The 17,449-nt window shown below is 45.8% G+C and overlaps 1 protein-coding gene and 2 non-coding genes across 13 annotated transcripts in view; all 3 read right to left on the reverse strand.

Annotated features, from left to right (window-relative positions):
* Positions 1 to 145: 145 nt before the first annotated feature.
* The window catches only part of Phactr4 (phosphatase and actin regulator 4), a 76,240-nt gene continuing 58,936 nt past the window's right edge, over positions 146 to 17,449 (reverse strand). For 9 of the 11 annotated variants that reach the window (XM_063288416.1, XM_063288413.1, XM_039111275.2 and 6 more), the window contains 7 exons: positions 15,279 to 15,334; positions 12,038 to 12,099; positions 10,176 to 10,313; positions 9,499 to 9,575; positions 1,836 to 7,099; positions 935 to 966; positions 146 to 541 (listed from right to left, as the gene is read on the reverse strand). In XM_063288416.1, the coding sequence (XP_063144486.1) occupies positions 7,084 to 7,099; positions 9,499 to 9,575; positions 10,176 to 10,313; positions 12,038 to 12,099; positions 15,279 to 15,334 (349 nt within the window). In that variant the 3' untranslated portion in view covers positions 146 to 541; positions 935 to 966; positions 1,836 to 7,083. Of the gene's footprint in view, positions 542 to 934; positions 967 to 1,835; positions 7,100 to 9,498; positions 9,576 to 10,175; positions 10,314 to 12,037; positions 12,100 to 15,278; positions 15,335 to 17,449 lie in introns of those variants that run through there. The other 2 variants (NM_001427182.1, NM_001427181.1) reach the window with 1 other exon arrangement.
* Positions 620 to 823, reverse strand: LOC120103240 (small nucleolar RNA SNORA73 family). The gene has a single exon (XR_005505325.1). It is a non-coding gene; the product is annotated as a small nucleolar RNA SNORA73 family (small nucleolar RNA).
* On the reverse strand, positions 1,040 to 1,243 carry LOC120103239 (small nucleolar RNA SNORA73 family). The gene has a single exon (XR_005505324.1). It is a non-coding gene; the product is annotated as a small nucleolar RNA SNORA73 family (small nucleolar RNA).

The following is a 17,449-nucleotide window of genomic DNA, read 5'->3' on the forward strand; positions in this document are numbered from 1 at the left end:
AAATTCACTTGACTAGTTTCCCACCCAACACTATCACCAGAGCAGAAGGAATGTAATTTCAGTACTTGGATGGATCAAACATTCACTCGGTTTATCTTGAACCCATCTGTAGCCGTCTGCATGCACACATTAAATCACAAGAAAAGGCATTCAAAAAGCTTTAATTCAAACTTGTCAGGCATATCACAAAGACTCATAGATTACAACTGGATCGAATAACCCATTCTGGATCTGAACTCATGGCTACAATCTTACAGAGAACATGGGAACAAAAAATATAAAGTTTATATAACATGGTCCTGGGGAAACCTCCTGGACCTCAAAAAGGAGAACCATGCTTCATTTTCACAAATCTAGACACAACCTGTATGGAAAATGTAATTGCCAGACAAAATTGAGTAGGCACAAAAGCTTGTCCAGCTTCCAATGGATGAGGCCATAATATGGACAAGATTTCACCAAGCTGCATATAATTAAAAGGCCTCAAAGTCTTTTATCAAGTAAATCAACAGGCACCTGTACAGATAGATCCTCTTCTTTCCTGAAAGAGGGGGAAAAAAAATACCACAAACATTACATTCCCGAAGGCGGCACAGCAAAAGTCTTATCACCTTTAAATTTTTGTTTCCTGCATGGTTTGTCTCCTCAGTCACGGTCCACAGGACTCTGAGAAGTCGTAGGAATATGCAGGCGCAGACTCGAAGCCCAGCTCCATCTCCAACGTTGTGGAAAGGGACTGTACATCATCGGGCAGTACCCTATGCTCCCGTACGCCACTAGGACAGAGCCCGGGGAGAGTGACCTCCCGGGGTATCCACGTTGGAATGTCTGGTTAGTACTCTAAAAATCAGTCAAACTCAACCAATACAGACTACACACACCCCAATTAGTGTCCCACCACTATTAACTTAGACACACGGAACAAAGAACGTACCTCAATGAGTTCTTTGGGATCACTCATCAATTCTGCAATAGAAGACACTCCGTCAGTAAATTAAACGCTTAAAGTACGCAGACCCACCCCCAGATTGCGATTTAAGACTGTTTCCTGCATGGTTTGTCTCCTCAGTCACGGTCCACAGGACTCTGAGAAGTCGTAGGAATATGCAGGCGCAGACTCGAAGCCCAGCTTCATCTCCAACGTTGTGGAAAGGGACTGTACATCATCGGGCGGTACCCTATGCTCCCGTACGCCACTAGGACAGAGCCCGGGGAGAGTGACCTCCCGGGGTATCCACGTTGGATAGTCACGGGAAAGACATTTCTTTTGACAAAATGTCCCATAGTCCTTGTCAGATCTCCAGCTCGAAACAACGCCTGGCTTCTGAGTGCTGCAACTATCGGTCTCAGGCACCCCATGCAAACAGAACACAACACGTCCACCCAAACTGTTCAGACATCTACGTGAACGGCTCTCTGAATAATGGCAGATGAATGAACAAGAAAACTGCAGAATCTGGCTACCACACGTTGGAGAGAAATAAAATTCGGGGAAAAAGGCTCAACGACTTTTAAGTTAAAATCGAGCGCTCGAAGGCGGCTAACTGCCCAAATCACACCACAGGAACAAAAGAGCCTGTTTTCTTAAGTAGAATCAACCTTAAAGTAAAGTGCGTAGACATCGTTAGTTTCCCAGGCAATAATCCAACTGGCTTTGAGATCCGCGAAAGAAGGCCGGTTATTAGGCCGAGAAGCACGTGTCCACACACCATGCTGGGCAAATGAACCCGGCTTCCCACGCGGAGTCCGCACAGCCGCGACTCTTCCTCTCAAACCCTGGGTGCCGAACCACGAGGGAAAACCCACAGCAGCTGAGATCAGCATATGGTACTCACCTACAGAGTACAGACCCAGAGAGAAACCGGTAAAGAGACAGAATCTCGCCGACGCAGCCGTATTTATACCTTAAGCAACTTCCGGAAGTCAGCTGTTGCCGACTGCGCCTGCGCATGTCACGCGCACTTAGAGCCATTGGAAATGCGCTAAGGCTGATGGGATCTACTTCAGGTCGAGTTTCACCTCAACTGGGATCGGAGACTTTTGCGCTATTAAAGTTTTGGGTCTTGATGGCGTAGAATTGATGAGCTCGTGAGGTTTGTCCTCTCTGCCTGGATACACTGGTATAGGCAAAATGAAAAAAAAAAAAAAAGCTAGGAAACGCTTTCTAGATTCCAGAGCTTGAATCTACTTTGTATGTGGAAGGCACATTTGATACAGAACAGAGGTGCCTCTCGAAGAATTGGCTACAGTTAAGAACTTCCCATGGAGGGGACTGGAGAGATAGCTTAGTGGTTAAGATTCCTGGTTGCTCTCCCACAGTACTTATAGGGGAGCTCACAGCGCGTCGCTCCCTACTGAGCTGTCTGTTAACTCCAGTTTCAGTGGATCCCCAGACACATGGTGCACAAATAGGAGTAAGTACATCAAAGCACACACACACACACGAAGCAAAACAACAACAATCATGCATTCTCAACGGGAAGACACCAGCCTAAGATTTGAGGTTCTTATCCACACCCGTTTAAAAAGCGGTTTTGTGCACTTTCCATACAGACATATAAAACTAATATAGATGTTGACAATAAAATATGGTGATGCTTAAGATATTTATCACTGGGTGGGCAGGTACCTGAACCGCAGGGCTGCACACAAAAACCACGAAATGCTGTAACGTGTACAAAGCGCTCCACCATCATACATGCACAAGCAATAATGCAGTAAGGATCTGTGTCAGGCAAATAAATTAATGGTGTCATTAAATCGAGGCTAGCCTGATTAGAAACACTGGCCACGGTCCTCTTGATATATCGAGATGTGTGCTGAGTTCTTCACAGGTGTGCACCACCACTGCCAAGCAAACAAATTTTTTTTTTTGGGGGGGGTTCTTTTTTTCCGGAGCTGGGGACGGAACCCAGGGCCTTGCGCTTCCTAGGCAAGCGCTCTACCACTGAGCTAAATCCCCAGCCCCGCAAACAATTTTTTATAACTTGGTTTTTGTTTCTCAGTATGGGGTTCTCTGTATAGCCCTGGCTGTCCCAGACTCAGTATGAAGAGGAAGATGGCCCTCAGGCTGCTTTCGTCTTCTAACACTCCATTTTCTGAGTAGAAAAGTAACATTGTGGGGCTGGAGAGATGGCTCAGCGGTTAAGAGCATCCGACTGCTCTTCCAGAGATCCTGAGTTCAATTCCCCGCAACCACATGGTGGCTCACAACCATCTGTAATGATCTGATGCCCTCTTCTGGTGTGTCTGAGACAGCAACAATGTAAATAGGTAAATCTTCAAAAGAAAATACAAAGAGGCAAAGTGTAAGTTAATAGTTTTGACTTCATTTTCACATTTTAAAATCTACTTAACAGCAGTAGTGGCTTCTGAGCTGGTTTTCTTTTTTGTTTGTTTCTGTATGTTCCCATCTTTTATATGACCCCTAGTTCATTTGGTACTCACTAGACTCTGTTATTACTGAATGTGTGTATGATGTATATGTGGGAATGCTCCTGCCACAAGGTGTGGAGGTCTGAGGAAATGCCTTGTGGGGGTGCTTCTCTCCTATCTCTCTGCCCATTTCTGTGCTCTAGCTGTCCCTTAGGCTTGGTGGGAATTGCTTTTACCCACTGAGCCATCTTGTTGCCTCTGCCCTCTCCTTTCTGACATGGTTTTCCAGACCTCAGTCTCTCTCCACAAAGAACCAAACTTCATCCACTGTTCAGTAAATCCTGGGCAGCGTGCACCTTCAGAACAAACTTCTGGAGACATTTTAACTCCAAGGCTGCAGTAACAACTGCAGTAACAACTACTAATTTGGGCCACAGGAATCTGGGATCAGAAAAACAGCCAACAAAAAGTTCTGACTCCTGGTTTCTTTTTTTTTTTTTTTTGGTTCTTTTTTTCGGAGCTGGGGACCGAACCCAGGGCCTTGCGCTTCCTAGGTAAGCGCTCTACCACTGAGCTAAATCCCCAGCCCCACGACTCCTGGTTTCTTGTCACACTTAGTAAAGGGTAGTGTGCCAAGTGCCAAGCAGCAAGTGAGTCATTGCTGAGGTGCCCTGGGCTGAAACTGGGCAGCCTGCCTGTAAGGACAGGCAGCACCAGCTGCTCTGGTGACATCAGCCTGAGGGTCAGTTAGCCGTGATCCATATCGAGTAAATCCTTATAAGGTAGACTGAGTGGGCTCTAAGTCCTTGTCCTCAAACATATGCAAAAATAGTATTTGTTTTGACCTTAAAGAAATAACCTGACCTGTACAATCTCATTTTCCAGATAGGGTGGGTAGAGGCTAGGCAGGCAAGGCCTGGACATAACTCCTCTCTCTGCAATTCAGAGATTGAGAGTGAGAGAGAATACCATGCACCCCAGGCTATGCTGGATGATTTTGAATTTGCTATGTTACTCAAGATGACCTTGAACTTCTGACTCTTCTGCCTTGGCTTCAGAAGCATTGGGGACACTTTGTCTTGCTGGTTTGCTGCTGGGGACTGAACAGGGCTCAGTGCGTACCAGGCAAGCGCTCTACTGAGCTGCTATACCCCAGCCCTGTGATTTTTGTGCATAGCAATTCATAAGCAGACTGTTTCGCCTCTGGCTACACTTAACACTACTGTTCACCTTCTTTTTATTGGACGTCATTAGCAGTATTTTGGGATCACTTTTAAGTTGTTTCAATCTTCTGGAATAAAACAAAACAAAGTAAACCCACAGGTCAGGGCTATGGCTTAGTGGCAGAGTAATTAACACACATGAGGCCTGAGCTCACTGCACAGCATTCCAAAGTAAAAAGTAAGAAGTCCAGGTTTTTTAATATTCTAAAATACTTTAATAATTAAGATTGGTGGGAAGACTGATATACAATGTAATTATTTATTTTACAAGATTCTGTACACTGGAGAAGCATCTTAACCTACAACATGAGAAGCTTTTACCCTTTTACATTATGATTGTAAGCTTCAAATTACAGAAAGAAACACGTAATCAACTTTTATATACATAAAAACAAAACCACGGGCTAGATGCCGCCCTAACAGATGACGCTGCAGAAGACGAATGAGATGAACTGTGAGTCAGGGCCCTTGATGGCACACACAAGCACACGGGGAGTCAGGCTTGGCACTGTGAGGCAGGGAAAGCAGCAGGGAGACAAGACAGGCAGGCATGGTGGGTGCCTCTGTGAGCCCTGTAAGCAGGGGGTGGAGGCAGATCCTTGGCTACATTGTGAGGTGACATGAGAGCCTGTCTAATAAAACACAAAGTTACCACAGCACAGGCAGCACAGGCCCATAAAGTGCTCTATAAACCCAGGACTAAGCAGGAAGGAACAGGGGTGGAGCAGGCACCCGCCTCGCTTGTGAGAACTGAGCCTCCCTCCTTCAGGAGCACAGAACAGAATGCGATCACAAAGGTTAACAGCTCTAGCAACCTTGTACCTAGACTTCTCACAGACTGGGAGGTGGGACGCAGTCTTTTTTTCATAGCCAGAAACTATCTGGCAGTAAGAGGGAAAAAAAAAAAACAACAACAAAAACCCAAAGCACTTTTTCCTCCATAGAGAACAAAGTACGAGTTCTAAGGTCACTTTAGCTTTTTTGTTTGTCCTGTATTCTAACTCTTTAATAAGTATGACGTTGACACAGAGAACATTGCTGAAAAAATATAGACAGGAAACAGAATAAAGCAAAAAAAAAAATTTAAAGACGCACAACTTACTAGATGTTAAGGTGAGAAAAAGCTGGGTATGACTTGCCGTCTATGATCCCAGACTGGGAAGGCTGAGTAAGGAAGACTTCACTTCAAAGGCTAGCCTGGGCTACATACTGAGGTACAAACTAAAACAAAAACAAAAAATATAAACAAACCCATTATAACATTTCTCTACCACTTACAATGTAAATAGAATTCAGGAGGGAACGGTGAGGCTGTGTAGGTTTCAGGAGAAAAGTTCTTTGAGACAATAAGCAAACCAGCACCCAAATGCAAACGGGGAGGCCTGACTAGAAAACACAGGCACCAACCACGCTGGCTCCAACATGGAATGGAAAGACAAGTGAGGTGTTCGCTGTCGGGAGGTGGGAGGGGCTAATGCTGTAGAGAGGGACTGTGCAGTAAGGAGGGTCAAGAGCACCAAGGAGAGGGCTCTGTCTAGAGGCACGCGCACCTGTAGCACACAGTGCTCCCACAGGTGCTCCCACACGGTGCTCCCACAGGCTGAAGTGGTTTACAATATCATTTGGTACAAGGAACATATAATAGTCTACCCTCTGAGTCAGTTCTCTACCAAACTGGCGTTATTTAATATTAAGGCCTTTTTCTTGGTTTGTACACAGGAAATGCACTCAAGTGATCACTTGGATTCTGGTTACAGCTCAGACCATGGAATGAATAAATTCCCCCATTTCTTTAAGTTCACTTTAAAATAAGGGCCAGCACTTGGGAGGCCGAGATGGGAGTTTGCAGGCCAGCCTAAGCCACAGAATAAGATCTTGTCTCAAAATAAAAAGAAAGGACCTAGGATGACAAGTACCAAATAGAGGAAGGGACAGGCCAGAGCCTGAGCTTCCTTCTGGTCAGTCCTTAAAGTGCGGTCTCTGAACTGACACCAGTGAGGTCCAGGCACTTTCTCTGGAAGCGGGTCCCTTTTGCTCCAAGGGGTGGTGCCTCCAGAAGGTTTTTTCTGGTAAGAGGACTTGATGGCTGAATTACGCCTGCATGAAGACTCTCAGACAGAGCAGACAGGCTAATGGTACAAACGGCCCCAGTACACGCAGGTGTCTTAGGGCAGCTTGTGCTGCGGCCAGTAAAACTCAGACCCTGCAAGTGGCTCTGTGCCTCTGTGGCTGGTGAGAGAAAAGTCCTCAAGTCTGCTGCAGTGTTGTTAAAAGGCTCAAAAGTATCTGGTGTTTCGTTCTTCTCTAAGAGGTGCACAAGGATCCATACCGAGGAAAGGCTACATGCATACGAGTGCTGTCTGCCCCGAACCAGATCCCAGAGCAGGTCTGGCTGTGCAGGAAGTGTTATGGTCGCCCTGGAGACAAGCAACAAAACAGCTATGCTTTCCCAGTGGTCCTTTAGTTCCTTTCTCAGGCTTCAGCTTCATGGGCGATGGTAGCTGGAAGGGGTCAAAAAGAAAGACATTATCAGACAATGGAGACTGCTTTTCTGTTCTTGAAATTTGTTTGGAAAAAAAAATCAAAGGATCCAAGTTGATTACAAAAATATATACACTTGGGGTTGGGGATTTAGCTCAGTGGTAGAGCGCTTGCCTAGGAAGCGCAAGGCCCTGGGTTCGGTCCCCAGCTCCGAAAAAAAGAACCAAAAAAAAAAAATATATATATATATACACTTCAGGTAGTGCTGACGACTGGACCCAGGGCCTGTGCACTCCGCCTCTAAGTTAAACGTCCAGCTCTGCTTGGTTGGGTTAGTTATGGCGCTGCAGCTAGAGGGGAAGTACTTCCAGCACTTGGGAGTTTGAGGCAGGAGGACTCCTTTGAGTTCTAGGCTAGCTTGAGCTAAGTGTGAGATACTACAAAATCAAAAAAAAAAAAAAAAAAAGGAGAAATTCCATCACTTTGCAGGCAAGAAGCAAAACCACTGTTTATTAAAAGCCAAGTCAATCAACAAGAATAAAATCCCATTTTTGTCTCAGAACAAAAACAAAAGAATAGGGGTTGGGGATTTAGCTCAGTGGTAGAGAGCTTGCCTAGCAAGTGCAAGGCCCTGGGTTCGGTTCCCAGCTCCAAAAAAAAAAAAAAAGAATATAGAACATAAAGCCGGATTTTCTCCTTAAGGACCTACTATCTTGTGCTGACATGGGTACCATGTTTGCACTCTGAGCTGTGGCGGGGGTCTGAGAGGGCTTCATGCTCTGTAGACGCCAGGCATCTCCATCTCGGCATGCCACAGGCGCACCAGTCTTTTTTTTTTTTTTTTTTACATTTTTTTTTTTATTTATTCATTTATTATATATAAGTACACTGTAGCTGTCTTCAGATACACCAGAAGAGGGCATCAGATCTCTTTACAGATGGTTGTGAGCCACCATGTGGTTGCTGGGAATTGAACTCATGACCTCTGGAAGAGCAGTCGGGTGCTCTTAACCGCTGAGCCATCTCTCCAGCCCCAGGCGCACCAGTCTTAATATTCACAGTTTACTTCCCATTCGCCTTTCTGCTGTAACAAGAGCTTGCTGAAACCCAGGGTTTTGTCCTGATTCCCTGTTGCAACCAACAGTTCTAGAATTGTAATACTATGTTGTAGGTGCTCGGGAAATACTTGTTAAATAAACCGAGCTGTCTATACAGCTTCCTGTCTCACAGACCTCACAGACATCAATACAAAGGTAGAGATATGAGCACTCAGGTGTGGTGGCTCTCATCTGTGGTCTCCGCTTAGGAGGCGGACAGGAGTATCAGAAGCTCCAGGCAGCTGGGCATGGCAGCACGGGCCTGCAAGCCCAGCACTTGGGAGACAGTGGGTACATGTGAGGTCAGCTATAGCTGCACAGTGAGACCCTGTCTCAAAAATAACAAGAGTAGTTAGGGCTTAGTAACCCAAGTTTGTTATCTTAGCACTTAGAAGGTAGAGGTTAGACAACTGTGAGTTTCAGCCTGGCACTGGCTGTCTATAAACTCTCAGCCTAAGCTACACAGAATGGGCATTTACAACTGCCTCTTGGTTCTTACTACTTTTTGCTGTTGGTATTGCTTTAAGAAGGGGTCCGATTTACCTCAGGGTGTTCTGGAACTTGCTGTGTAGCTGAGAATGACCTTGAACTTCTGATCCTCTTGCCTCTACTTCCTAAGTGCTGGGATAACAGACATAATACGCCTCCATGCCCAGGTTCTGGGGTACTGGGGATGGAACCCAGGACTTTGCGCATGTTGGGTAAGCCACACTGTCAGCCCTTGGCCCTTGGTATTTATTTACTATTCTGTCGTGTGTGTGTGTGTGTGTGTGTGTGTGTGTGTGTGTGTGTGTGTGTGTGTGCAGGCCCACTGATACGGCAGTGCACATGTGGAAGTCAGCTAACAGTTTTGTCTTCCACCTGTTGGAATCAAGGTGTCTTTGTCACTGCTGTGTATACCAGGGTAGCTGGCCCATGGGCTTCTGAGGACTGCCCCATCTGCCTTCCACCTCACCACGGTGTGCTGGCATGATACACACTCACTGCTGCTGCATCTTTCTTGTGAGTTCCAGGGATCCAGAGTCATCTTTACACCTTCACAACACAGCTCGTCCACAGTCGGCACCCGGGCCCTACTGTCTTTGGATTTTAATAAAGTCTCGTGGAGTCTAGGGTGGCCTTGAACTCACGACAGGGACGGGCTAGCCTTGAACTCCTGATCCTTCTGCCTCCACCACCCAAGTGCTGGGATTATGGATGCACGCCACCATCCTTGGCTTTCTCGGTCAGCAGGGCTCCTCCTTCTGAACAATTCTGTTGTTTGTTGGTTGCAGAAATTTCACTTAATCACAATCCACTTAATTTGGATCTTTGGGTCTTACCGTGTGAAGTGTTTGCTGTCTACGTGAACCTCCATCTCCGAGCTCTTAAACTCATTTAATTCTTTCCTGATGGCAGCCTGCGGGACAGAAGTGAGATTTGAACATCTCTTCTCTCCGAAAAGGCAGCTGAGTGACTCTCCGTGCATCTCTAATGGGCTGACCATTAGAAGGAACCACAGGTCGTGGGTGCAGCCCAGAGGGAGGAAAAGCCGGGTCTGGAGAACCAGCTGGGCTGAACCAGATACACACCATCCTCCCTGACAGACAGCACTAAGCTGCATGCAGACCCACAAGTCTCAAGTCAAATCAGAGTATTAGAAAAACTTCATAGTTCTCATAGTACATTAAATGGGTATAGAAGTGACTATATTACTCAAATATAGCACCATATTTCCTCCAATTGTGGCTGTTAATAAATAATGTATTTTATTAGGGCTGGAGAGATGGCTTGGCAGGTAAGCAATGGATGCTCTTCCAGACAATCCAGGTTCAGTTTCAGGCATCCACAAGATGGCTCACAACTGCCTAGAACTCAGTTCCAGACCATCAGATGCCCTCTTCTGGCCTCTCTGCACAGATATACATTTGTACACATAAAATAAATGTTTTTAAAAAGTATTTTATTTCCATCTCAAAGTAGCAGGGAGGGTTTCAGGGAACATGAGAACCTGAGTTACCTTGTCAGCAGGAGTCAGTTTGGTCCAAGGCTTATCTGCTCGCCGGTCATAGTCCTGAGCGTCCGTCACCTCCACATACTCATTAAACCTCAGGATCTTCCTGGCAAGTAGCTCAGCCACAGTTGGCCTTTGGCTGAGCTGAAAGACATGGCCAGTCATGCGTTTAAATTGCTGTCCTATTCACTGAGCACCGACAGTTACCTAGGGAGCCTGTTTTCTTCTGAGAAAGGGCTAGCTCATGCTGTCCTTTTCCTGCTGACTCAACTGTCCAGAGCGAGGAGGAGGCCAGAGTCACCACACCCAGAGTACCTAGGAAACTGTGACTATACCTGCCAGAGTCCCGTCCTCTCTAAAACTCCCCAGGGATTCGCATGTATCATTTTGGGGTGTCAAGGTAGCTTCGTGGGTAAGAAGAGCATTTGTCACCAAGTCTGATGGGCTTATTAATCCCAGGGACTCACTGAATGAAAAGAGAACTGGTATCCACAAGTTGTCGTCCTCTGACCTCAATATGACTGCCATATTACGAAATATTCCATACACACAAAATAGATAAAAATGTACGAGAACATTGTAAGGGTTTGGGCTTTCGTTTTAACTCATTTCATTGTACAGAACCACTGCCATGCCCCATGTTTTACAAACTAATATGTGCTCCAAGATCTGAGGATGCGGTTACAAGGTAGATGCTGTTAGGATAGAACTCAGCACAAAGCACGTGTTTAGCATCCTTGACATCCTTGTGCCACTCCATAGCTCTGAGGAGTTCCCAGGAGATACCTGGTCAATGCTGCCTAAAGAGCAGATTTTGTGGGAAATTATGAGGTTTTTTTCTTAAAGATTATATGTATTAGTGCTTTATTTGCATGTACGCCTGAATGTCAGAAGAGGGCATCAGATCCTGTTAAAGATGGTTGCTGGGAATTGAACTCAGGACCTCTGGAAGAGCAGCCAATGTTTCTAACTACTAAGCCATCTCTCCAACCCCACGAATTTATGATTTAAGGCTGTACAATTAGGTAACCTTAAATAATGAAAGGCTGGAGACCCAGGAATACCTCTAGACAGCAAGGGTAATTCCTCCATTCCTGGAGAGGGAAACATAGACTAGCCACAATTTCACTACTCTGGGAACTCTATTTAATTTTATTTTTAAGATTTATTATTATTGTTTTTTAAATTTTTTGTTTGTTTTTCGAGACAGTTTATCCCTGGCTGTCCTGGAACTCACTCTGCAGACCAGGCTGGCCTTGAACTCAAGAGATCTACCTGCTTCTGCCTCTGAAGTGCTGGGACTAAAGGTGCTGTGACATTATGCCAGACAATTCTTATGATTTTTAAGAAGTATCATCAAGCGCTAGGAGAGAAATCAGCATTTACAGATGCAATCACAAATGAGGGGTGGAGTGGAGAAGAGAAGAGAGGCTCCAGCACCAACATGGCGGAGTACAGACCAAGGCCTCTCCTGACTGACCTAGACCATGGAGAAAATCACGTCTCTTCCTATTTCTCAGGTCTCAGGACTATTTCAGCTATTTTCTTCATTAAAAACCAACCAGTTTGCATTGCAAAACGGAACACTACACAATTCTCCTATTATTGCTCCTACATGGCAATTGAATTTTTAGTCAAAAATAAAGACACCTCAGACGAGACAGCTCATAAGTTCAGAGCTCCTGGTTTAAATGTAAAATGTCACAGCCGTTTCTCCCAAATATTAAAACCAAACCAACAGATGCCACCCCTGCGAAGGTGGTGGGGCTGTCCATGTCCATGGCTTACTGTCATATTAGTCTGGGGCACAAGTCAGACTCATTCGTTCCAATCACACAGATCATCAAACTCAAGGACACCCACCGTACCTTTCTAGTGAGTCGACGTTTAATTTCCCGTTTCTCTGCTTGGCGATCAGCTTCATTTTTAGCTTCAGTTGACAGAAACAAAGGACATTACTTCAAAATGAAAATTTGCACAGCAAACATTTTAGTAATTATAATACACGTATTTCTTTAGGTCAAAGCTAGAACCAAATGAACCACTCCATGTGTGAATGGCAATCAAGAACCTTTCCTGCCCAGGTAGTGGCGGCATATACCTTTAATTCCACCATGAGGAAGCAGAGGCAGGCGGATCTCTGTGACTTTAGTCACAGTTCCAGGATGGCCACAGCTACACAGAGAAACACTGTCTTGAAAAACTGAAAGCAAGGGCTGGAGAGATGGCTCAGCGGTTAAGAGCACTGACTGCTCTTCCAGAGGTCCTGAGTTCAATTCCCAGCTACCACATGGTGGCTCACAACCATCTGTAATGGGATCCCATGCCCTCTTCTGGTGTGTCTGAAGACAGCTACAGTGTACTCATAGATAATAAATAAATAAATCTCTAAAAAAAAAAAGTTAAAAAAAAAAAACTGAAAGCAAAACACACACACACAAAAGGAACCTTTTCCTGTCCACGGTATAATCGAATATACAAACCAAAGAGCAAGATAGGAGATAGCACACCAGGAGCACGGGCCCTCGAGCTAAGGATAGGCTTTTACATTTTTTTTTTTTTTTTGGTTCTTTTTTTCGGAGCTGGGGACCGAACCCAGGGCCTTGCGCTTCCTAGGCAAGCGCTCTACCACTGAGCTAAATCCCCAACCCCGGCTTTTACATTTTTAAACACTTTCCAGCTATCTAAAAGCTTCCATGTGGTTAAAGATCTACAGAGCTGAAAATATTTTAATATTGATTATAGTGCTCTTGAACAGGAAGTTTTCAGGAGATAGCAAGCTCAGTGCACTTGTTCTAGAACCCGAGTTCAATTCCCAGCAACCAAGCAATGGCTCCCAACTGCCTGTAACTCCAGCTGGGCTGGGGAATTACTCTCCTCTGCCAGTCTCCACCGTCAACCTACCTCAAACATGGCACACATTCACTACACACCCCCGCACAAATGCACAAAATAAAAACAAATAATGTTCTTGGGGAGGAAATAGCTATAGGGGCTGCAGAGGCAGCTCAGTGGCTTAGAGGGCACACTGGGGCTGGAAGGATAATGGCTGAGTTACTACGAGCACTGATTGTTCTTCCAGAGGACTCAGGTTTGGTTCACAGGCTCAAAGCCATCTGTAACTCTAGTTCCCGAGTACCTGATGGTCCTTTCTGGCTTCTGAGGGCCACCAGATACACATGTGGTGTGTATGTATGTGTGTGTGTGTATATATATATATATATATATTGCTGGCCAGAGAGATGGTTCAGAAGTTAAGAGCACTGGCTACTCTTCCAGAGGTGCTAAGTTTAATTCCTAGCAACCACATGGTGGCTCACAACCATCTGTGAGGTCTGGTGCCTTCTTCTGGTGTGCAAATAATATAATGTATACCACTCTTGCAGAGTTCCCAAGTTTAGTTCCCAGCACTCATAAGGGTAACTGGTAGGTAACTGGTTCCAGGGGATCTGATGCCTCTGGCTAAAAGGTACATCTACTTATACACACACACACACACACACACACACACACACACACACACACACGCATAGGGCTGGAGAGATGGCTCAAAGGTACATCTACTTACACTTACACTCACACACACATACATACATACATACACACACACACACACACACACACACACACACACACACACACACACACACACACACACACACTTGCATAGGGCTGGAGAGATGGCTCAGTGGTTAAGAGCAGTGACTGCTCTTCCAGAGGTCCTGAGTTCAATTCCCAGCAACCACATGGTGGCTCACAACCATCTGTAATGGGATCTGATGCCCTCTTCTGGTGTGTCTGAGGACAGCTATAGTGTACCTATATATAATAAATAATCTTTAAAATAATAATAAATTTTTTTAAAAAAAGAAGTCATTCTCAGAATAGCCCCTGAGAATAGTCAACTGATACTGCACTGTTGAGGGCGGTATCCACAAAGCTTCTGGATTCTAATCCACCGAGCGTCCAGACTGTGAGTAGCACAGTCCAGCACTGAGCAGACAGGTCATGGAATCATCCAATGGTGTGCTCAGAGCCACTCCAGAGGCCCTTCCATTTCTCTGCTGAAACAGTATTCCTTTCATTTGTAGTGTGTTTTCCACTCTGCCACAGACACTCCATCCTTCATCTCTGTATCCTTTTTCTCCTCAGCCCCTGTATCCCTCATGTCCACAGGGCTGGGTAGGTAAGAGCTGTCTAGAAGAGATCACTGTCTGAGGAGGCAATCAGGACAGCTGGCACAGCCTGTGGAACGGATCTGAGAAACAAGAACATGGGCAGGCAGGCCCAGCATACGGCTGCTCTCTGTCCTGGGAGCTCAGCTCAGGTTCCTCACTGAGGTCGGTATTTCCAAGGTATGAGCACAGAGAGTCTCCTGGGGTGCAGGGGTATAGGGGTGTAGGGGTGTGCTGAGAACAAAGGATGGGAGGAGCCCGTGCTGTGAGGAGGGACTGAGTGGCTTGGGGTGGGAAGACAGAAGGGAGTGACGGTGGAAAGGCTGGGCTGGGCTATTCTGGTGATTTTATCTGGGATGGAGACGAGCAGAGGAGCCCGCAGAGGTCAGGTGGACTGGGAGTTGGGGTTACCATGTGTCCTCGGGAAGGGGCCCCAGAGCACAGGTTTTAACTCAAGGCTCTGGTGAAACCTTGGCTCAGAACACTACGCAGGAAGTTAACTATGCACAGGGACAGAAAGTTAGACACATGCTCCTCTTTGGTGGCTACAGAAACACAAGTCAAGGAGTAAAAGTAGAAGGGAAGCCATGGCTCAAGGATTGTTCCGAGCCTGAGACTCCACCAGGAACAGCAATGCCCTGTCCATCAGTTCAGCCATTACCTTCGTTCCCTGGACAGAGAAAGCATAGGCCAAGCCTGCACACACTGTCACTGACAAATGCCAACACAGACCCAGGGTGCTATGACAACATTTGAACAAAATTTCGGGCATGCCACACACAGTACACTAAACACCACCACGTGACATTTCCTAGGAGGCTTGGCTTCCCAAGCAGAGACTGACTCTCCTTGGCCCTTTTCGCAAATACTTCTGTCCTAATGCAAACTGAATTCATGCTGCACAAAGGCCTGGGCTTCATTATGCTCAACTCACGCTGTAGTATGTTCCGTTGCTCCAGCTCTTCTGCTGTTGGTCTTTGACTCAGCCGCCTACAACAGAGACACAAGGGTTCAATACTGGTTCTAAGAATTTGGAGAGGTTTTTGGGGTTTTTTGGGGGGGCGGCAGCAAGATTTACATTGATGTGTTAACAAATCTCCAAAATGTCTTTTTTTTTTTTAAGAATTATTTATTAGTTAATTTATTTCATGTATGTGAGTTCACTGTCGCTGTCCTCAGACACGCCAGAAGAGGACATCAGATCTCATCATAGATGGTTGTGAGCCACCATGTGGTTGCTGGGAATTGAACTGAGGACCTCTGGAAGAGCAGTCAGTGCTCTTAACCGCTGAGCCATCTCTCCAGCCCCAAAATTTCTAACATATACTTTGGTGGCTTCTTTGTTCATCATGACCAACGTGACAGTGAAAGAACTGAGAAACACAGTATTATGTGGAATGGGATGACTCACAGCTGTGAGGCCAGCACCTAAGGGTAGAGGCTCAGGATTCCAAGATCCTGTTCCCGAAACAGAGAGGTGTGTGAGTATGGTGGTAGCTCCACAATGAAAGCACAGGCTGTTTTCCTGGAGAACCTGGGCTCCATCCCAGCACACGCACGACAGCTCACAGACGCCCTCTTCTGAACTGCTCGGGAACTACACATGAGGGGTACACACCCTCAAACACTCACACACATAAAAAAGTTTTCTTTTTTTTTTTTTTTAAATATTTATTTATTATATATGAGTACACTGTAGCTGTCTTCAGACACACCAGAAGAGGGCATCGAATCTCATTATAGATGGTTGTGAGCCACCATGTGGTTGCTGGGATTTGAACTCAGGACCTTTGGAAGAGCAGTCGGTGCTCTTAACCACTGAGCCATCTCTCCAGCCCAAAAGTTTTCAAAACAAACAAAAAGAATCCTTGATCGGTAAGTGTGAGCACCAGAATTGAGATCCTAGCAGTCATGCAACAAATTGGGGAGGGGATGGTTGAAAAGAGCCGAGACAGGAGGATTACTGAGACTAGCCTACACCCAAGCTAGAAGGAAGGTTGAAGGAGTGATAATGCCTCAGAGAGAGTCAAGGGGTGGGGTGGTTGTGTGTGCGCTTAAGCACTCTCTTTTCAAACACACTTGCATCCAAGCATCGAGCAGGTGCATGTGTGTACATGCAGAGGCCAGAGGTCCTTGGTGGCTTCCTTAGCTGGAACTTTACTGAAGTAGGATCTCTCATTGAACACGAAGCTCATATGTTTAGCCACAGTGGCTGGTTAGTAGCTCCAGGGACCTCATCTTTGCCCTCATAAAGTGCTTGAAGTCACAGATGTATGTCTGCACGCCTGCCTTTTAAATGGGCTCAGGGGATTTGAACTCTGTTCCACATGCTTTCAGAGAAAACATTTTAATGAGGTCATCCTCCTAAATCCCAGTCAGCTACTTTTAATTTTTGTTTTGTTAGTGTTTTACTACACAGCCTAGGCTTCTCTCAAATTCACTCTACTTCTTAAACCACTGGGATTTCAGGGATGCACCATCATAGCTGGCTTAACTTTTTGAGGAGCCTCCATAGTGTTCTGCACATAGGCTGTACATCCTGCATTTCTATCAAACGCTGTAAGGCTCCAGTTGCTTCACTCCCTTGCTAACTCCTGTGCTTTGTCTCTTCTGGCTTCTGTTTCTCTGATTATTAGGGATGCTGAACACATTTTTGTTTTGAGACAGGATCTCACTGTGCACCCCTGGTTGTCTTAAAACTCACTATGTAGACCAGGCTAGTCTCAAATGCAAAGCGATCCATTTACCTCTCTGCCTTCCAAGTGCTGGGATTAAAGGTCACACCACCACACTTGACCATGCTGAATGTTTTTAAAATAAAATCATAGTATACAAATGATATTTTATTTTCTGGAAACACAGTTTCCCACTGTAGATCTGAGTGGTCATCATCTTGCCCCCACCTCCTGAGTACGGGATCCCAGCATGCATCATGGCATCTGGCTGCAGTGCTGGGAATACGGTAACAGAAACAACTGACCTTCACATGGACAGACAGGAAGTGAAGAGGGGTTTCAAGGAACGGTGACATCTGACCAGGAACAGACTGGTCATTCTACATTTTCTGACATAGTGAAGTTGGAGGTGGGGAAGGACTGCAGTGCT

The sequence above is a fragment of the Rattus norvegicus genome, chromosome 5 (assembly GCF_036323735.1).
Source record: "Rattus norvegicus strain BN/NHsdMcwi chromosome 5, GRCr8, whole genome shotgun sequence".
NCBI lineage: Eukaryota > Metazoa > Chordata > Mammalia > Rodentia > Muridae > Rattus > Rattus norvegicus.